The sequence below is a fragment of the Copadichromis virginalis genome, linkage group LG15 (genome assembly GCF_057382275.1).
Source record: "Copadichromis virginalis isolate Kocher_CV1m ecotype Utaka linkage group LG15, C_Virginalis_male_GT1.1, whole genome shotgun sequence".
In the NCBI taxonomy this organism is placed as follows: domain Eukaryota; kingdom Metazoa; phylum Chordata; class Actinopteri; order Cichliformes; family Cichlidae; genus Copadichromis; species Copadichromis virginalis.
This window is the reverse complement of record NC_140632.1, coordinates 22,060,149-22,082,513: the sequence shown is the minus strand read 5'-3', so window position 1 is coordinate 22,082,513 and position 22,365 is coordinate 22,060,149. Positions and strand designations below refer to the sequence as shown.

Below are 22,365 nucleotides of genomic sequence, written 5' to 3'. Positions count from 1 at the left end.
GAAAAAACAACTTCTTGCTTCGCAGCCACTGTGGCCATATCCTCACCATTTATTTGGGCAGTTAAATAAACATACTGTGAGAGTCATACGTTTAAATACAATACCAGCCAAATCTGATTAAAGTAAATCAATAATAAATAAGGTAAACAATGTACTTTTAAGACTTATCTCAAAACGTATGTCAAAATAAGTTTAACAACATTAAATCTGAATGTCATGGTCTTACCTGCAATATGTTTAACTCTCCATCATGGCTAATAATGAGACTGAATACAGACAAACAAATAACATGTGAAAACGTTTTTGTATTAATAACTACTATTTGTGCATTTTTTTTATTTTTTTTTATTAAAAGCATGGTTTGTACAAGGTTGTATTTTTCTCTTCTTTCTCCAGGCCTGTCCTAATCGGCTTACTCAGTCTGTATGTATCACTAGATCCAATCCTGCTCCCCCAGCAGACAAAAGTAAGGGACACCAGAGATGTCATGTCTTAGTTTGCTTCAGAGGGTGCTGCCATAAAACTATTCATCCATCCATTCTCTTCCGCTTATCCTTTTCAGGGTCGCGGGGGTGGCTGGAGCCTATCCCAGCTGTCATAGGGCGAGAGGCGGGGTACACCCTGGAAAGGTCGCCAGTCTGTCGACTGGGCTAACACACAGAGACAGACAACCATTCACACTCACTTGCACATTTACATCTATGGGCAATTTGGATTAACCGATTAACCTATCCCCACAAGCTGCATTTCTCATTTGTGAACATTTAATCAGTCTAAGTAATTTTGCAAATTCAAAGCAAAAAAGCTTTACTCGTGTGTGTCATATAATGTGTGTTTTTGAATCCACAGCTCAGCAAAAATAAAATGTTGAGGACTTAAGGGCAGCTCTGTTAGTCCATCAGTGCGTGAACCATTTGTGTTTCTGATGTTTATGTGGTCAAAATTAGAGTCTCACACCTCCAAAGCGTTGCTGCTGTTGTACCCACATTCTCACAGAAATACTTCCCCTTCACTTCTCAGAAAAAAAATGACTTCATAGATACAATGATGCACAGCAGGCCTCAGACTACTAACACATCTTATCTGTGTCCTTATCCAGCTGCTGCAGTGGTGTTTGCTGCAGTATCAACATGTTTCATTGTGGGCATCAACACACATTCTTGTTAAAAGCTCAATTATTCATTTTATGAATAAAGAGAGAGGGAGGACAATAACATTTGAAGGCAGTAAAATAAATTAATTCAGAACAAGTGATGAAGAGTAAACCACTGATGAGGAAGTGAGCAGGAAGTTGAAGCTGTGTTCATGTCTGAGACTGTCTCATTTGTCAATGTGAGAGCAGAGAGTAGAGACTGACAGACAGAGAAGTACGATGGCTGCAGTCATGTGGATTCAAATGTCTTCATTCCTGCTGCTGATGCTTCAGATTACAGGTAAGGAAACACAGAACACACACACAAACAATAGTCTGTTCTTCCTTTAACTGAGAGAGACGTGTTTGCTTTGTAACTTTGAGTTTTCTGGACTCTTGGAAAGAAAAGATGAGAAATAAATGATGTAAAATAATCCTTAAACTAACTGTTAATCTAACTGCAGTGTTCATGTTATAGTTTGTCACATTTCACTCTCCTATCCTCAGCAGAAACAACAGGACAGACTTTGTCCTCCTTCAGAGCTGCCAGAGCTGGACATGACATCACTTTGTCTTGTGAAAATGTGATAGATGGTCAACATGACTGCAGCTATACTACCTGGATGTTCGCTGATTCAAGACAGACAGCAACAGTAGAGCTGGTTGCTCATGGACAGATTAAAGAAAATGTTAAAGCTGAATACACCAGACTGAGTGTTACAGCGAACTGTTCTCTGCTTATAAAGAAGGTCAAAGCTGAGGATGTTGGTCGTTACACCTGCAGACAGTACAAAACAAGAGGAGGACAAAAAGAAGGTCCAGGCTTTATGATTGATCTGTCTGTTATTAACAGTGAGTATTTACATCATAATGTTTTTAGTTCAAACTTGGAACAAACTGAAATATTACAGCAGTATTTATTACAGTGATGATGCTCTGTTGTTTTTCTCTTTCCATATCTCCATCTTCACCAGTGACTGAACATGAGAACAACAATAAAGTCATTGTGAACTGCTCTGTGCTGACACATGGACACTGTAGACACACAGTGGAGTGGCTGCATGAGGGTAAAAAGAAAATATCAGACGTGGAGATCAAACCAGGTTTCTGCTCTGTGACTGTGACATTTAAAAGATCTCACCGTGATCAGAAGTCACAGTTTTATAATTCATTGAAGTGCAAAGTGACAGATGGTTACACTAAAGAAGAACAACTGTTTCCCTTCAAACTCAAGTCCTCAGGTGAGAAAACAGGTGAGATTATGTTCAAATCGCTTCACAGTGATGAGCAGACGTGTTTAACTGACATGATTATTAATTATAGCAGCGCTCTACATTATCTGTTTTTGTAAATGTAGTTTGCAGGTTTTTTTTATTTGAATACTTTTGTTTTATTTTGTTATTTCATTTCTTTCTTTAGGTGAAAACACAAAATCAACGACTGCAAAATTTACCTCAACAACAAGAACAACAACAACAATGAGATCAACAACAACAATGAGAACAAAAACAACAACAACAATAGTCACAATCGGAACAACAACAACAACAATGAGAACAACAAAATCTTCTCTAGAATCAAAAAAATCCTCACAAGGTAGAGACATTTGAAATTTGCTTTATAGTTCAGACCCTTTAAATTCTAGTTGTCGGACAATAACCTGTTAAGAATGTGTTCAAGTCACCTCACAGTGATGCTTTGACTGGTTTGATTGTTACATATTGCACCTCTCCACATTATCTATTCTTTTAAAAACAGCTTGGTGTTTATTTTTTTCTTACAATCATTCTTTATTTGATTTTGTAATTACATTTCTTTAGGTGAAGATGTCACAGAGACTAAATCAACACCAAATATCTGAATGTCAGACTGCCACTTGGGTGGAGACATTCAGTGACAGTTGTGATTTTAAAACTTAAAGTCTGAATGTCAGGTGGACTCTGGGCTTTGGGTGGACATTTAGTTAGAGCTCCTTCACACAGGCCTACAGACAGTGAGCGCTGACAGGAAGTGGTCCTTACAGGAAAATGTGTGTTCACAGCTTTAATGTGTACCTGGTTGCAAAGAGGTCTGCGGTGCTGTGCTGAAAAACCTCATTGTGATTGCTTTGGTCACTAGCAGGTTAACACAGTTGGCCATAGTTTCCATAGAAGATGCAGACATGTCTGCAAATGCTTGCTTCTGTTTGTCTTTATGAAAACTGTGAGTGACCAAAGAAATCACCAGGAGGTTTTTGGTGCAGCACTCTCTTTGCAAGTGATCTCACAAAGTCACAGTCGGAAACCACTGGGGCAGATTTGTCCCTATAAAAACTGATTATCACTCTAGTTCTCTGAAGCTTGATTAACATCACTTTTTCAGCATCTTTATATTTTTGTTTCATAACAAACAATTTGAGATAAATGAAACAAAAAAAAGAAATAAAAATTAAAAAAGAAACTAAATGCAAATAAAAATATTTTTCAGTGCCTTGTAAGGACATTTAACTTATTTATGTATTTGATTATCGGTCCTAAGAGCAGGCTTAATATTTTAATCTAATAACAAAAATATCAAAACTGAATGTTTTCATCACAACATTTATTCTTTTCACAGAACAAAAAGCTGAAGTCTAAATGGTTTCATTGTTTTTAGGTTTTCTGTCCAGATGCATCATCGTGTCTGTGGGTTTAGCATCACTCCTAATATCTGCTGTTACAGTCAACATGTGGACAAAAACCAAAGGTGAGAACTTCACAGATGAAACGTTTATACAAGAAAAGCTTTGATAAACTTGCAGGTTAATTATTTCAGCTCTCTTTTGTGATTTTTGTCATTTCAGGAATAAAAACAAAGATGGAAGGAAACACTGTGAGTTTAACTCTGTTATAACTTTACAGAGCGAACAACACGTTAGTGATATGTATTCTTTTTTAACTGTGGATGTACAAATGAAAGAAAACAAAATACACAGTTTTAACCAGGTTGCAGAAACACTTATAACCTTTTTTGTTACTGTTGTTGTTTATTGAGAAAAGTGGAGAATTTTGAGACTAAATAATAAATAATTAATAATAAGATAAACCATCAGAGAGCTCATCAAAAGTAGCATTTCAAAGAGTGAATCTAAAGTGTGTAGTATTGTTTTAAACAGGTGCATAAAGATGAAGATGGTGACGCAGTGAACTATGAAAACACTGCAGACTCTCCTGCTTCTGTCAGACTCCACAGATCAACAACTTCAACATCAACTCATCACAAAAATGAATCATAATATCATTAATATTTCCTGACCTTTACTTTTTGATTTTATCTCATATGTAGGAGCAAAATTCTTTTCTTTGTGCACTTAGCTTCAACTATTAAGAAAAATAACTTCAAATAATCATTTATTCCTTAAATTTCAAAACTTACATTTTAACTACTGACTTTATCTATTGTTCTGATTTTATCTGTTTTGATTTTATATCCTGTTTTGTTTGTTTGTTTGTTAATTAGTTTGTTTGTTTGTTTGCTTGTTTTAATCAATTTTAAATCATGCTTTTATTTGTTTTTGTTTCTAATGTCTCTGTAAAGCACTTTGAATCACCTTGTTGTTGAATTGTGCTATACAAATAAACTTGCCTTGCCTTGCCTTGCCTTTTCATGATAATCGATGTATGTACACAGATGAATCACAGAACAATCCACTCAGCCAATAAAACCCTTTAAGCAAACTGCACAAGAGGTGACAAGTCAAACAGATCAGGAGAAAAACAGGTGGCAGTGATGTCTAAATGAAGCTTTCTGAAGTGCACACAGTCGTCTTTGGTGACATCTGGTGGACAAAAGTTTGAAGAGCAGCTTGAATGTACAACTGTTTCATCATGATTGCTCACTCTACAGAGCTCAGCTGACAGCTTTTGTGTGATATCATAAGGGTGTGGTCTCTCTTTTCTTGTTACTTCTTGATATTTGTAAACACAATAAAGAAAGAAAAATCTTCAAATTAATGTACAACACAATCTTAAAATAGGTTGGGAAGGTCCTACCTCCACGTGTTAAGGAAATAAACCAGTGCGCATTTATGTATAAAATATTATAATGTATGTGTAGTGTATTTTTATGTATGTTTTTGACCAGAGAGGTAGAATCAATTTACTAATAAATGGGTAAAAAAGCTTGTAATTCCTCGCCTGCTTTGTAGTGAAGTCCATGATCAGCTCCTTAGTCTTGCTGATGTTTAGGAGGAGGTTATTCTCCTGGCACCAGGTCTCCAGGTTCCTGATCTTCTCCAGGTAGGCCGTCTCGATGTTGTCAGACATCAGGCCCACAACAACAGTGTCGTTAGCAAACTTGACAATGGAGGTGGTGTCTGATGTGGCTACACAGTCATAAGTGTACAGTGAGTACAGCAGGGGGCTTAAAACACAGCCCTGAGGCTCCAGTGCTGAGTGAGATGGAGGGGGAGACTTGTTTTCCCACCCTCACTGATTGGGGTCTGTCTGTGAGGAAGTTGAGGATCCACTGACACAGTGATGAGCTGAGTCCTAGATCCGTCAACTTGGTGAAAAGCTTAGAGGGAATTATTGTGTTGAATGCTGAACTGTAGTCCACGAACAGCATCCTAACATAATTCCCTCTGCCAGTGTCCAGGTGACTCAGGGATGTGTGGAGCAGGTGAGATATGGCATCGTCTGTGGAACGATTAGTCCGGTAAGCAAACTGAAGTGAGTCGATGGTGGCAGGAAGTGAAGAAGTGATGTGATCTCTCATCAGTCTTTCAAAACACTTCACCACAATTGAAGTCAGTACTACTGGACGGTAGTCATTGTGGCAAGTGGGCTGTTGTTTCTTTGGAACAGGAACAATAATGGACTGTTTGAAACACGTGGGAACCACAGCTTGGGCCAGGGAGAGGTTGAAGATCTCCGTGAACACCGGTGCTAGCTGGTCAGCGCAGGCTCTCAGTACCCGGCCAGGGATTGCATCTGGTCCTGCTGCCTTCCTGGTGTTCACCCTCCTGAAGGTGTTCCTCACGGCATGCTCTATGATGATGAATGCATTTTCTTCACTCGTTTGTTGTTTTAATTGCTGCGGCATCGAAGCGAGCATAAAACGTGTTCAGCTCATCAGCCAGTGAAGCATCGGCATTCACCATATTACCGGAGACGAGCCCTTCCTTCATTGTAGGCAGCGGTGCGTGATCTCAGAGCGTCGCGGATGTTTTTATCCACCCTCGGCTTTGGGTTGGGAAACGTTCGGATGATAGATCTTTCTGCTGTGTCGTCCGCTAGTTTCCCGATAAATCCCACAACCGCTTCCGTAAACATGTTGATGTCATCAGAGCTGCGCCGAAACATGTCCCAGTCTGCGTCATCCAGTGCGTCCTGCAGCGCGGCCACTGATTGGTCCGTCCAGCGAGCGACCTCCCTCCTGATTGGTGGTTGCTGCTTTAGCCTTTGTTTGTAAGCAGGCATGAGGAAGATGGCGGCATGGTCCGATTTTCCAAATGCCGGCAGGGGCTGAGCCTTGTAACAGTTCTTGAACGGGGTGTAGCAGTGGTCTAATGTCCTAGTGCCCCGGGTGGGGCAGTTGATGTGCTGGTGAAGGTTGTGAAATGTCCGTTTGAGATTCACTCTGTTAAAATCTCCCATAACAATGAGTGCGGCATCTTGGTGAAGTGTTTGTTGATGTGTGAGAGCCTCATGTAGCTCACATAAGGCAGTGTCCGAGTCCGCGTGAGGCGGAATGTAAACAGTGCAGGCAATGACCGCAGTGAATTCCCGAGGGAGATAGAAAGGGCGACATTTAATGATCAAAAGTTCCAGATTGGGCGAGCAAGAGCGTGTGAGTGGGGAGATGTTTGTGCTGTCGCACCATCTGTTGTTCACCATCAAGCACACTCCACCACCTCTTTTCTTCCCCGACTCCATTGTCCTGTCCATGTGGTAAACTGAAAAGAACCCCGCCGGCTGCACGGTGTGGTCTGGAATCGCTGGGTTCAGCCAAGTCTCGGTGAAGCAGAGGAGGTTGCAGTCCCGAATGTCTCTCTGGAACTTGATTCTGGCTCTGAGGTCATCAAGCTTGTTCTCGATGGATTGAACATTGGCTAGCAGGATACCGGGCATGGGTGCGCGGTGTGCGCGAGCCCATAGCCTGTTCCTGATGCCGGCTCGTTTCCCTCGAGGCCGTCGCTTAGGGTCGCGTCCTTTGTTCTCTCTCAGGAAAATAACACTCTGACAGGCTGGTGACAAGAACTGGACAGACTGACCACGTCCTCATCACAGTCACCCAGGGAAGACTGAACCTTAATGTAGACTGAGTGATTACTGATGTGGCACAGATGTGCACATAGTGTACGAGGTTCATCCTATCAAAAGGTGCCTTCCTCACTCTCCCTCTCTCACTCGCTTGTTCAGCTGGGATGAGGAGCCACGTTTTGTTGCTCCACATTAAACCATTAACATTGTGTGTTACACTTTAGCTGTGATGACTATCATTGTGTTTTGTAGTGCTGTCTCTCTCTGACACCTCACACACACCACAGCATTGCAGTGCTGACCACAGTACAAGTGTGCTTCTATTATTCTCCCCAGTATAACTTCCTGTTCTTTCATCTCCATATAAAACATTGACTCTACTAGTTTAAGCTCCTCTGTTTGTACTGACTGCTGACATTTGTCTAAATAACAAACAAATTCATCTCCTCTCACTGTTCCTATCAGATGATTCCAACTTATACTCACACAATATTAAAACACCTTGAAATGAATGTAATGAATTTGTATTCTAAAAACTGACTTAAATCAACGTTCCACACGTTCAAAATGACGGCGACAATAACGACAGTCACTCTCTCATCAGTGTGTTAACATTTGTCATTTGTGAACATTTAATCAGTCTAAGTAATTTTGCAAATTAAAAAAAAGGTTTACTCGTGTGTGTCATTTAATGTGTGTTTTCAAATCCACAGCTCAGCAAAAATAAAATGTTGAGGACTTAAGGGCAGCTCTGTTAGTCCATCAGTGCGTGAACCATTTGTGTTTCTGATGTTTATGTGGTCAACTTTAGAGGCTCACACGTCCAGAGCGTTGCTGCTGTTGTACCCACATTCTCACAGAAATACTTCCCCTTCACTTCTCAGAAGAAAAATGACTTCATAGATACAATGATGCACAGCAGGCCTCAGACTACTAACACATCTTATCTGTTTCCTTATCCAGCTGCTGCAGTGGTGTTTGCTGCAGTATCAACATGTTTCATTGTGGGCATCAACATACATTCTTGTTAAAAGCTCAATTATTCATTTTATGAATAAAGAGAGAGGGAGGACAATAACATTTGAAGGCAGCAAAATAAATTAATTCAGAACAAGTGATGAAGAGTAAACCACTGATGAGGAAGTGAGCAGGAAGTTGAAGCTGTGTTCATGTCTGAGACTGTCTCATTTGTCAATGTGAGAGCAGAGAGTAGAGACTGACAGACAGAGAAGTACGATGGCTGCAGTCATGTGGATTCAAATGTCTTCTTTCCTGCTGCTGATGCTTCAGATTACAGGTAAGGAAACACAGAACACACACACACACAATAGTCTGTTCTTCCTTTAACTGAGAGAGACGTGTTTGCTTTGTAACTTTGAGTTTTCTGGACTCTTGGAAAGAAAAGATGAGAAATAAATGATGTAAAATAATCCTTAAACGAACTGTTAATCTAACTGCAGTGTTCATGTTATAGTTTGTCACATTTCACTCTCCTATCCTCAGCAGAAACAACAGGACAGACTTTGTCCTCCTTCAGAGCTGCCAGAGCTGGACATGACATCACTTTGTCTTGTGAAAATGTGATAAATGGTCAACATGACTGCAGCTATACTACCTGGATGTTCACTGATTCAAGACAGACACCAGCAGTAGAGCTGGTTGTTCATGGACAGATTAAAGAAAATGTTATAGCTGAATACACCAGACTGAGTGTTACAGCGAACTGTTCTCTGCTTATAAAGAAGGTACAAGCTGAGGATGTTGGTCGTTACACCTGCAGACAGTACAAAACAAGAGGAGGACAAGAAGAAGGTCCAGACTTTACAGTTGATCTGTCTGTTATTAACAGTGAGTATTTACATCATAATGTTTTTAGTTCAAACTTGGAACAAACTGAAATATTACAGCAGTATTTATTACAGTGATGATGCTCTGTTGTTTTTCTCTTTCCATATCTCCATCTTCACCAGTGACTGAACATGAGAACAACAATAAAGTCATTGTGAACTGCTCTGTGCTGACACATGGACACTGTAGCCACACAGTGGAGTGGCTGCATGAGGGTAAAAAGAAAACATCAGACGAGGAGATCAAACCAGGTTCCTGCTCTGCGACTGTGACATTTAAAAGATCTCACCGTGATCAGAAGTCACAGTTTTATAATTCATTGAAGTGCAAAGTGACAGATAAACACACTAAAGAAGAACAACTGTTTCCCTTCAAACTCAAGTCCTCAGGTGAGAAAACAGGTGAGATTATGTTCAGATCACTTCACAGTGATGAGCAGACGTGTTTAACTCACATGATTATTAATTATAGCAGCGCTCTACATTATCTGTTTTTGTAAATGTAGTTTGCAGGTTTTTTTTATTTGAATACTTTTGTTTTATTTTGTTATTTCATTTCTTTCTTTAGGTGAAAACACAAAATCAATAACTGCAAAATTAACCTCAACAACAAGAACAACAACAACAATGAGAACAACAACAACAACAACAACAATGAGAACAACAAAATCTTCTCTAGAATCAAAAAAATCCTCACAAGGTAGAGACATCTGAAATTTGCTTTATTGTTCAGACCCTTTAAATTCTAGTTGTCGGACAATAACCTGTTAAGACTGTGTTCAAGTCACCTCACAGTGATGCTTTGACTGGTTTGATTGTTACATATTGCACCTCTCCACATTATCTATTCTTTTAAAAACAGCTTGGTGGTTTTTTTTTTCTTCTTACAATCATTCTTTATTTGATTTTGTAATTACATTTCTTTAGGTTAAGATGTCACAGAGACTAAATCAACAGTAAATATCTGAATGTCAGACTGCCACTTGGGTGGAGACATTCAGTGACAGTTGTGATTTTAAAACTTAAAGTCTGAATGTCAGGTGGACTCTGGGCTTTGGGTGGACATTTAGTTAGAGCTCTTTCACACAGGCCTACAGACTGTGAGCGCTGACAGGAAGTGGTCACTACGGGAAAATGTATGTTCACAGCTTCAAGGTGTACCTTTCTCTTTTCAGGTTTGTTATTATGGCTCATTATCCTTCCCGTTGGTTTATCAGCACTCTTAATAATTGTTGTGGTCATCAGATGGAAGAAACATAAAGGTAAAAGCATCCCCAGATGATAGTTTAACATAATATACAGTGGGGCAAAAAAGTATTTAGTCAGCCACCGATTGTGCAAGTTCCCCCACTTAAAATGATGACAGAGGTCAGTAATTTGCACCAGAGGTACACTTCAACTGTGAGAGACAGAATGTGAAAAAAAAAATCCATGAATTCACATGGTAGGATTTGTAAAGAATTTATTCGTAAATCAGGGTGGAAAATAAGTATTTGGTCACCTCAAACAAGGAAAATCTCTGGCTCTCACAGACCTGTAACGTCTTCTGTAAGAAGCTTTTCTGTCCCCCACTCGTTACCTGTATGAATGGCACCTGTTTGAACTCATCATCTGTATAAAAGACACCTGTCCACAGCCTCAAACAGTCAGACTCCAAACTCCGCCATGGCCAAGACCAAAGAGCTTTCGAAGGACACCAGGAAAAGTATTGTAGACCTGCACCAGACTGGGAAGAGTGAATCTACAATAGGCAAGCAGCTTGGTGTGAAAAAATCAACTGTGGGAGCAATCATCAGAAAATGGAAGACATACAAGACCACTGATAATCTCCCTCGATCTGGGGCTCCACGCAAAATCTCATCCCGTGGGGTCAAAATGATCATGAGAACGGTGAGCAAAGATCCCAGAACCACACGGGGGGACCTGGTGAATGACCTGCAGAGAGCTGGGACCAAAGTAACAAAGGTCACCATCAGTAACACACTACAACGGCAGGGAATCAAATCCCGCAGTGCCAGACGTGTTCTGCTGCTGAAACCAGTGCATGTCCAGGCCCGTCTGAAGTTTGCCAGAGAGCACATGGATGATACAGCAGAGGATTGGGAGAATGTCATGTGGTCAGATGAAACCAAAGTAGAACTTTTTGGTATAAACTCAACTCGTCATGTTTGGAGGAAGAAGAATACTGAGTTGCATCCCAAGAACACCATACCTACTGTGAAGCATGGGGGTGGAAACATCATGCTATGGGGCTGTTTTTCTGCCAAGGGGACAGGACGACTGATCCGTGTTAAGGAACAACAAAGGAGTGGCTCCGTAAGAAGCATTTGAAAGTCCTGGAGTGGCCTAGCCAGTCTCCAGACCTCAACCCCATAGAAAATCTGTGGCGGGAGTTGAAAGTCCGTGTTGCTCGGCGACAGCCCCAAAACATCACTGCTCTCGAGAAGATCTGCATGGAGGAATGGGCCAAAATACCAGCTACTGTGTGTGCAAACCTGGTAAAGACCTATAGTAAACGTTTGACCTCTGTTATTGCCAACAAAGGTTATGTTACAAAGTATTGAGTTGTATTTTTGTTATTGACCAAATACTTATTTTCCACCCTAATTTACGAATAAATTCTTTACAAATCCTACCATGTGGATTCATGGATATTTTTTTTCACATTCTGTCTCTCACAGTTGAAGTGTACCTCTGGTGCAAATTACTGACCTCTGTCATCATTTTAAGTGGGGGAACTTGCACAATCGGTGGCTGACTAAATACTTTTTTGCCCCACTGTAACTAATGTTAAGAATGTGAAAATGGTGAATTGAAGAGATTTCTTATTTTGTAGATTGGGATCGTTAGCAAACAGGCAAAAAATGGATTTTTAATGTGGAACTAATCGCAGTGGGGTTTTTTTGTTTTTTTTTTCTTTTTCAGGAAAAGAAGGGCAGCTGGTCGGCAACACTGTGAGTTCAAATAGTTCCATTGTTTCATATGAGATTGAGCTAATAAGCTTTTAGAGGTGACTTCATGCCTCTAAATGACTAAATAAAATACAGGATTTACCATCAGAAACAGAACAGCTGACAAAGCTGCAAGTGAGCTGAATCAGCTCCTCACTGAGAATGTTTAACTATTTAAGTAACATTTAGATCTTTACACAGTTACTCTTCTGTTTGTGAGCAGGGACTGAGCTTAAACGCTGCAGAGACTCAGTCTGGACCAGGAACCAATCAAACCAGGGTGAGGTTGCACACTAATCTCAGTATAAATTTGCACTAAATATTTGTTTCATTTTAACAGAAAAGTCATGGTTATGATGAGGAGGAGGAACCAGAACTGAACTGTATTAAACCAAACTGACATTACTGAGCAGATGTTATTTTGTCTTCACTGTGTAGGCTGGAGCTGATGATGGTGTTTCCTATGTCTCCATCAGCTTGCCCAAGAGGACCAGGAGTAAAACCCGGGTGAGATTTTTAATATTTGTGGGGATGATGTTAGCAGTAAGACCATGATTTTCAAAGAGCCTTATGTCTTGTCTTGCTCTGTAATGTTTTTTTTTGTTCTGTAATGTTTTCCTATAGTCCCGTGGTCATGATGAAGGTGACACTGTGACCTACAGCACAGTGAAAGCTGTCTCCTCTTCTGCTGGAGATGATCCCAACCACCTCTATTCCACCATCAATGATGTAAAGAAGTAGGATGATGCTCATGAAAAGAGATATGGTAGATGCTGTTTCACTTTTTAGATGAGAGAGTGAATGTGAAAAGTCATGGGTTATTTTTTTTTGTCTTACGTATTGGTTGTTTTGAACTAATAACATAATATTGTTTTGGTAAATGGACTTATATAACACTTTTATATAGCTACTCTTTCAGAGCACTCAAAGTGCTTTATACAACAAATTAATTCACCCAAGCAGTTAAGTGCTCCCTATCTAACATTAATACTCATTCACACTCTGACGGAAGCATCGGAGAGCAACATGGGGTTAGTATCTTGCCCAAGAATATTTGGCATGCAGACTGGAGCAGACTGGGATCAAACCACCACCCTTCTGGTTAGTAGCTGACCTGGTCTAACACCTGAGCTACAGACACCAAACTGAAAATCATTTATGTTTCAAAAACAGACATGTTACCACACATATATATTTCTGTTTTGACCTAAACTGTTTCTGCCAGAGGGGTATGTGTTGACGTTTTATTCCAAGAAATAGGGATGGGTATCGTTTAGGTTTTATCCGATACCGGTGCCAAATCGGTACTTTTGAAACGGTGCCGGTGCTCAAACGGTGCTCAAACCGGTGCTTAAAGAATGGAGAACACAAAATTGGTCCAAAAACCTCTCATGTTCAGCTGGTTTTTGTAAAAAGATAACATGTTAGCCTTTTCTGCAGCTATGGGGCATATATGGTATCACTCTTGGCTGGAAGCAGTGCTTAAACAATGGAAAAAACATAAACTTTATCCAAAAACCTCTCATGTTTAGCCGTTTCCCTCTTTTTCTTTGGTCATTTTAGCCTTTTTGGCCAGGGTGAACGGAGTATCTGCCATCAAACAAGAAGACAGCCGCATGTACCTATGATGATGTTTGCTAGCTCACCTTACCTGCATTAATGTAATAACGTGGTTAGCCTACTCAATGTAAATTACACACGAACGACTTAAGCTACGCACGCAGAGAAGAACGGCTGCTGCTGCATCATCATCCGTCATCATTTCTGCTACACTGGCAGGGCTAGGGGCCAGGACTCTACTCTTCGTGTTTTTGGGGGATATTGCTAACTCCGGGTCAGATAACAGGCAACCCACACACAGTAGATGTGCTCGGTGTGAGGTCTCGCAGCAAGCTATCAAATACAGCGCATTTCTTGGCTTTAAAAAAAAAAAACGTTATGCGTCGCCAGGTGTTTCATCGGATTCGAGGTGTTACTTCCTTTGACAGTATCACAGTATCAGCTTAAAGCACTTGTTGCAGGCTGCTGAGTTTGCATATTTTGCTGTGAAGTACAGCCAGACTTTTGACCGCTTCGCCTTGGACATTTTTAATCTGTAGCTCTGCTCTAAAAGAACGTACGTGCCTGGACCCGCCTACTATCCTCGGAAACGTAAAATGATTGGCTAGAAGTGTATCACAGCTCAGGGAAAAAAAGCACCGAAATAAAGCACCGAAATGTGCGCTGCTTTTCGGTCTGGTTACTACCGTTTATGTCAGAACCGGTGCATCCCTACCAAGAAACCTTTTCTGTTTGCTGCTGCTCATAAAAGTTTAGCTGATAGCATCCTATCACAGTACATGACATCATTACTGTCTAAGGCGCAGCTTCAAATGCATCCTGAACAGTGCGGACAAAAATTAGAAAGAAGAAAAAGTACTAATAAATTTTTTTTGCCACTGTAAATAAATGCTTTAAATAAAGGATCCAGATACTTTCTTCATTTTAAGAAGAAACCGCTTTAGAGCCTGTGTCATTTTGTCATAACTGCACATATTGAAGTGTTCACTGAAACAAGATAATGTTGGATTTATTTAATTTAATAGTGGACATTGGATAAACACAGATGCTTTGCTTTGGCAGCAACTTAAACAATCAACTTAAAATGAGGTGTTAAATATGACAAAGATGCTTACATAAATCCAACAGATGGCCAGTCTCCTTTTTTCATTGTTGGTTACAATAGTAAGAACACTAAAACTAATAGAAACAAAAATGTTTTTAGTCAGTTTTCAGTCACATTAACCAATTGCAGGACATTAGAGGCAGTGGTTAAGTATTGTTTAGCCTGATTCACTAAAAGCTGTATGAAGAAAAACTGCTGCTAATCTGAATTTTGAACTGTAGTGAACATTTATTCAGTCTTAGCAATTTAGCAAACTCCAGAAAAATGATGAGGACCTAAAGACGCTTCTTATAGACTACTGGGTGTGTTAACCATTTGTGTTTCTGACTTTTATGTGGTTATCATGAGAGGCTCAAACCTCCAGAGCTCTGCTGCTGTTGTACTCACATTCTCACCAAAACACTTCCCCCTTCACTTCTCAGAAAAAGATAAAATTAAACTTCAGAAGTGCGATGAGGAAGCATCAGCCCACAGATCACTAACACATCTTTTTTTGTGCTCTCATCTAGCTGCTAGCAGTGGTGACTGCAGCAGTATTGCAATGTTTGATAGTGAGTAAGATAAATTCTTGAGGGTAATGAGACTGACTTTTGCTCTGTTTCCATGTGTGCTCACAAAAGCTTTCTACAAAAGAGCTGCAATAATGAAAGCATTTAACTAAACTTCTTAAATTTTAATTTAAGACAGTTAAGTGTTTTAGCCCTGCAACAGACTGGTGACCTGACCAGGGTGTACCTCATTTCTCACCTGATGACAGCTGGGACAGGCTCCATCTCCTCCCTGAGACCCTGATAACGATAAGCAGAAGAGAATAGATAGATGGATGGTTAGGTGCTTTATTTTTAAGATTTTTACAACTTCCTCTTGCACAGTTTCGTGTTGATGTTGTCAAAGAGACAGTTTGATAACGGAAGAGGAACTCGTTACTAGGACAGCACAATGTTGGCAATTCACTTTACTTACCATGAGGGTCTTCAGGAAGTATAACCTGGACTCAAACGTGCTGCTGACATTCTGCTGCTCGTCCCTTGAGAGCCTGCTGAGATGCTATATCACAGTAAGGTACGGCAACTGCAACATGGCAGACAGAGAGGGCTTTAGAGAGTAGTTAAGGCAGCACAGAAGATCATTGGCTGCCCCCTTCCCTCCTTGATGGACCTTTATACCTCACACTGCCTCAGCAGAGCAACAAACATCATCAAGGACAGCTCCCACCCTGGTTTTGACCTGTTCAACCTGCTGCCCTCAGGGAGGCAGTATGGGTGCAAAAGTACAAAGACTAACAGACTCAACAATAGTTTCTTTCCAAAAGCCATAACCACCCTGAACTTAAACATGCGCTGACTACTCCCCTCTATACACAGACTATGCAAATTACCATCATTACAGTGCAATATTTAATATATGCAGTAAAGCCACAGTGTAAATATAAACTCCTTATTTATTTTTGATATATGTATGTAGTGCTGCAGAATTGCCATATAATCTATAAATAGTTTCTCCTTGTCTTTTATGTTTTCTAATGAAAACACATCCAAAAAAGCCCCAGTAAAAAGACAAATGAAAACAATGTACCAGACAGTTAGCATGCAGTCAGGAAAATTGATAAAACTTTGAATCTGTCCTTAAGTGCAGTCGCAAAAACAATAAAACGCTAAGACTAAACTGATTCACACGAGGACCACACCAGGAAAGGAAGACCAAGAGTTACCTCTGCTGCTGAGGATGAATTGAGTTACCAGCCTCAGAAATTGCAAGTTAACATCTCCACAGATTAGAGCCCAGATAAAGTTCCAGTAGCAGACACATCTCTACATCAGCTGTTCAGAGGAGACTGTGTAAACCAGGCCTTTATTGTCAAATAGCTGCTGTGGAGATACAGAAATTCTATTATTGCTGACATATAATCTGCATCATTATAACTGCATTAATAACATTCTTTACGGCATTATTCCATTTAATAATATTTCTCACAGTATTGATACTGCATTAAAGTTGTTGATTAAAGATGTCCATTTGAGGATCCTTCCATTATGTTAACTTTTATTACAAGTACGGTTGGAAGTATTTTATACACATTGCATATCTGTGCTTATTTTGAGTTGATGTTCGGTTCATTAAGCTTCACTGGCGTGACTGTCCAGGTGATACATGCTGAGGGAAACTAGAACATAGAAGGATAACTGCAATGCATGCTTGCAGTACATATAATACATATAATCTAGGAATGTGTCCGGCCTGAGGCCTCAACTCATTTGGTGTCTTACTATATTTTATTCTACTTGGTAACAGATGACTGGAGGTGATAACCAGCCCTCAGACACTCTGAGGGCTTGAGATTATTACCTTGTATGGAAGGTGTTATCAAAATGAGAAGTTCTATGTCTGTTTATAGCCATTAAAGATGTACAAGATGTACCATTAACTGTGACTAATGTCTGGAACCTATTTTAATCTGTAATTGAGGCCATGGGGGGCGTGTACCCCACTGCTTTATAAGTATCCACAACATGTATTTTGGTCAGAAGACATATGTTGATGTTTTCTCCGAGCTGTTAATAAAGTCAACGTTTGATTGCACTTTTCTGGGGCCTGCGTGGTTTGTGACACTGCTCTACATTGATCGATTTCATGACACTGCTAAGAAACAATGATTAAGGAAAAGCAAGATGCAGTAGAGATTTGTTTGGGCAAGGAAACACAAGCAATGAACATCAGACCACTGGAAATCTGTGCTTTGGTCTGATGAGTCCAAATTTGAGATCTTTGCTTCCATCCATCATGTCTTTGTGCCAAGCACATAAGGTGAATGGATTGTCTCTACATGCATGGTTCCGACTGTGAAGCATGGAGGTGCTTCACAGTGGTGTGAGGTGTGATGGTGTAGGGGTACTTTGCTGGTGACACTGTTGGGGATTTATTTAAAACTAAACTAGGATGGCTACCACAGCATCCTGCAGTGACATGCTGTCCCATCCGGTTTGTGCTTATTTGGACCTCTTTTTCAGGGTCCTCCTTAGTCCTCTTTTTCAACAAGACAATGACCCAAACACACCTCCAGGTTGGGTAAGGGCTATTTGACCAAGAAGGAGAGTGATGGAGTGCTGTGTCACATGGCCTGACCTCCACAGACACCTGACCTAAACCTAACGGATATATCCTGATGGACAGCAGGCAGAAGGGCCAGCCTATACAGCTTGGAGTAAGACAACATGCATGAAGAGGATGATGTGGACAAAATACTCATTTGCCTAATAATTCTGCACTCCCTGTAGTAGACTTAGCTTTGGAACTTAGACTTCCAAAATGAACTTCCTAAACCTAGTAGACTTACAAAACAGCTAAGAGACAGCTGATATTTTACAATGGAGTTTACAATTTTAACATTTTTGGAGCATGTTTGACATCAGTCTTCAGGATCTCAACAAACCGTATCAACTTGCTGATCCAGATGTTTCTATTCTGGCTGAAAATGCTCTGACTATTCTCCCTGCATTTAAATACTCTAACGTCAGTTTTAATTAAAAAACAAAAACAAAAAAACAAACAAAAAAGCTAACATAAACAAGTATGACACATCTAAATATCTGAAAATAAAGAGGAGGGTAATAGTAAAATAATATTAATGCAAGAAAATATGAGCCTTATTTCAGCTTCTATTAATAATCGCTGCACTTCAATCCGGTCTTTTAGTCTGACATTAGCCTTTTGCTTTTGGGTCGCTACAGCTGATAAATGCAGTTATTTGTTCCTATGAACTGTGAACATACACACAGGAGAAGACTAAAGAGAAGAATACACTGTGCTCACTGTTAGAGTGAAATTACATGTTATCTCAGAAAATAATTTTTTTGGGAGGGTGACGGTTTTCTAAAGAAAAAATAATCTGTGCACGGAGATGATGCAGACACAAACCTGAAAACTCCAAACAGTCCAAACATATGAATATCAGTTGTATGAGAGAATCTAAAGTGTGTTGTGTTGTTTTCCACAGGTGCAGAATGATGAAGATGACGATACAGTGACCTATGAAAACTCTGGAGACTCTTCTGCTTCTGTCAGACTCCACTGATCATCAACATCAACTCAGCAAAGAAACAAGGTGACTTCTGCTGAAGATCATCTCATCACATTTTATATGTGAAGAACACAGACTCACGAGATTTTCAATGTCCTTACACTCCACTTTTCATCCAGTAAGATGAGGATTTTATCATACAGTGTTTCCTGCCATGTTCACATAAACCTCCCGTGTCGAGCTACATACCGTCTCTCTCCCTCTGCTTTTACTCTTTTTGTCTCTCCATATGTTGTGTTTGTGAGAGAGAGACTGATCAGCTACATCTGTCTCAAATACCTAATCACAGCCATTTAAACACACTTTCATCCACTCAGTCATTTCTAGATTGTTGTGTTAGGTGTGTCTGTAGCATCACTCAGTCTCCATAGAAGAACCTTGACTTCTTTGCATTTCCTGTTTTCTCCTCTGACTAATCTTAAATTTCTTTAAATTTCCTCCTCCTGATCAAATACTCAGTTCTGGAATAACTGCCTGCTCTTCCTCCACCACTCACCAAACCCAGCAGCTGGAACCATTCACCCTCACCTGCATTTTCAAAGTCTTTGTCATAAAACTCTCAACCTGATTCCAGTGTTACAGCCTGCTTTAAAGTCCACTTCTTCTGTTTAACAATAATAATAATCAAAAAGCAAATGTAATTTCTAACCTGCATATAAATCTGAATGAAACAGTTTGATCTCACCTTCATCCAACATGAACATGTAGATGCATCATTTACCTGTCAGAGTCCGAATGACTTAAATCATCCGTCACTCTGCGTTATGTGATCTGTAACAACTTGTTTTTGTTATAACTCGTGAAAATATAACTGAAAGTATTTATGAAGCATTTTCTATCATGTGTGTACATTTGTGTGTGGACAGCTCACATTCCCATATGGAAAAGACACATATATATATATAAATCTTATAAAGTTTGTATCTGTCTTGTGTGAAACTTGTATGAAAAGCATACAAGAGTGAAAACAGATATAAGATTGCTTGAAAAATCATATAAATGAAACGTGTATGTTTTGGATACTTACTAAAACAATATATGAAAGTAATGAGAAAGTGGCCACTTTCATGAGTAAATCATATAAGCTTTATATGATCCATTATATGAAGTAGGCCACATCTTATGCAAGTCTTTTATAAGTTTTCACTATTTCTTTTCCATATGGGTTGTGACAGCAATGTAACTGATGACAAGAGTTTAACTTCACTGTGTGCTTTATTGCCATTTTGCCCTCATTATTATGTTTTACTATAAAAGTATCACATGAAATACTTAACTGCCTGTTCTGTTTAAATACATTTACATTTTTATGAGCACACTGGTAGGATGCTCAGCTATAAAAGGCACATTACTGTGAAATAGTTTTAAAAGGTCAGTGGCAGTGACAGTCCAATCACATTAACCTGTGAAACATCCACACCTCGATTAGTTATGACCAGATTTTAGCAAAAAGAATTTCCTGTTTCATGTTCAGTTCATCAGACACGACCTATGCAGCTGTTTTTATGTCATCATGTATGTTTTTGGTTTTATCTACTGAAATTAGTGTAATTTTAGTATCAAAAAGCTGCAAAGTTAACTGAACCTTGTCACCTTCACATTATAGTCAAATAATAATAATAATAACAATAATAATAATTAACACATGGTTGAAAAATTTTATTTTAACTTCCATTAATCATTGTAATGAATGCATTCTACCTGTACTTGAAACTGAGCTGATTTTGTGTCTAAATCCAAAAAGAAAAATGAGCAGCGTGCTGTAAACTATTAAACAAATATATTTGATTTTGTAAAAATCTGAATAGAATGTTTAGATGTTTGTGTTGATTGATTTCATAGACCATTTATAATGAAGCAGTAAATAAAAGCAGAATGCAGAATACAAAGATCACGTCTGATGTATTGAACATGAAACAGGAAGTTTTCAGCTTAGAATGAAACCAGCTCCAGATGTGTCACAGGTTCATCTAGCTGTAGTGAATGGCACGTTGCCATAGATGGCGCCATAGTTTAGTTGTGAGGATTGTCGTCTTTAAAGCATCCTAAGAAATGTTTTTTGTTTGTTTGTTTGTTTGTGCACAAAGTATTCTCAGTATTTACTTTAGTAGCAGCTCCTGAAAAGTTGAGTCCACAGCACATCTGTCTCACCCTCACCGGTTCATCTGGAACACCAGGAGCGGGCTGCTCTCCGCGGACATCATGAGGTCAGCTGACCGCAGCAGAGCAGAGCCAGGCAGCTGTTACACTAACGGGACCTGACATCTCCGAGAACACTGGAGATTTTTTTCAGACAGGCTCTATGTTGGCAAATCCACCGGATATTTAAAGATCACACCTCTTCACTCTGCGCCTAACAACTCTTCACAGTGTATTTAGTGACACAGAAACAGCAATAATACAAAGGTTTACTGTGAGGGAAGGTCCATGCCCTAAAGCGCATGTAGCCAATCAGATGTTACGGTCTGTTCACTAGCTAAATTATTTCATGATTCAAGCACAGGAACAATAAAATAATACATTAAACAGGACTCTAGTTGAATATATTGATAAATAAAAAAAAAATAATGACAGAGTTATCATTTGTTTGTGTATTTATTTTATTTTAATGCTGATGAGGCTACATTTGTTTGTGATGAGCTCTGATATTTATCTAAAACATATAAATGCACCCGTAATTAATGTAACTGTTGTGTTTTAACAAATCATACCGAGGCGTAATTCAGGAACAGAGCTTCATGTGAACATTACTCATAGTTTGAAATTAAGTTACTATAGTTTCACAAAAATCAAAAACCACTTGCAGTAAAACATCTCGAAACAACATTAACAGGCGTGTTGTGTTTAAGATGGTGGGAAGTCTAAAGACAGTCCAGTGAGAAACTCGTCAGTGTGTTAACCATTTGTGGTTCTGGTGTTTATCTGGTCATCATTACAGGCTCAACCCTCCAGAGCTCTGCTGCTGTTGTACCAACCGTCTCAACAAAACACTTCCCCTTCATTTCTCAGAAATAAATGACTTCACTGGTGCAATGAGGTGCCAAAAGGTCTCAGACCACTAACACATCTTATCTGTGTTTTTATCTAGCTGCTCAAAGTGGTGACTGCTGCAGTATCACTATGTTTCATTGTGGACGTAAAGACTTGAATTCCATCACAAACTAATTTGTGCTGCGAGAAACATGATCAAACACACTTTCTGCTTTTGCAGAATAAACTACATTTACAGAAGAGATGCGTTCATGCAAACATTTATTTCAGCTCTTAGTTTTCACACGTTTAACTTCCTCTATTCTCCTCTACTGGAGTCCTCCCTGTGACGTACTGAAATAACAAAAAACTTGCAAATTGCATCGAATAAACGTAGAATGTGGAAAAGCTTTTTCATATATTTGATGTTTAAACGTCACAGGCAAGTTAGAGATCTTCCGTACTGAGAACCAAATTCATCCAGCAAGTGTGTTGTTGATG

At 39.5% G+C, this 22,365-nt stretch overlaps 2 protein-coding genes across 3 annotated transcripts; both read left to right on the top strand.

Moving 5' to 3' along the window:
* The first annotated feature begins 1,217 nt into the window (after positions 1-1,217).
* Positions 1,218-4,745, top strand: LOC146692392 (uncharacterized). Of its 2 annotated transcripts, none has more exons than XM_085432444.1 (7): positions 1,218-1,433; positions 1,640-1,984; positions 2,107-2,373; positions 2,552-2,728; positions 3,767-3,856; positions 3,954-3,982; positions 4,266-4,745. In XM_085432444.1, exons 1-7 carry the CDS (start codon positions 1,373-1,375, stop codon positions 4,383-4,385), a joined length of 1,089 nt encoding a protein of 362 aa, XP_085288570.1. In that variant the 5' UTR covers positions 1,218-1,372; the 3' UTR covers positions 4,386-4,745. The 2 variants fall into 2 exon arrangements, with proteins under 2 accessions (XP_085288570.1, XP_085288569.1); XM_085432443.1 differs by having other exon boundaries at positions 2,107-2,385.
* Positions 4,746-8,466: 3,721 nt separating this feature from the next.
* Positions 8,467-20,770, top strand: LOC146692391 (uncharacterized). Its single transcript, XM_085433400.1, has 10 exons — positions 8,467-8,650; positions 8,857-9,201; positions 9,324-9,602; positions 9,769-9,900; positions 10,376-10,462; positions 12,126-12,154; positions 12,375-12,431; positions 12,590-12,658; positions 12,776-12,917; positions 18,811-20,770. The coding sequence occupies exons 1-9, from the start codon at positions 8,590-8,592 to the stop codon at positions 12,890-12,892; spliced, it is 1,176 nt and encodes a 391-aa protein (XP_085289526.1). The 5' UTR covers positions 8,467-8,589; the 3' UTR covers positions 12,893-12,917; positions 18,811-20,770.
* Positions 20,771-22,365: the final 1,595 nt, after the last annotated feature.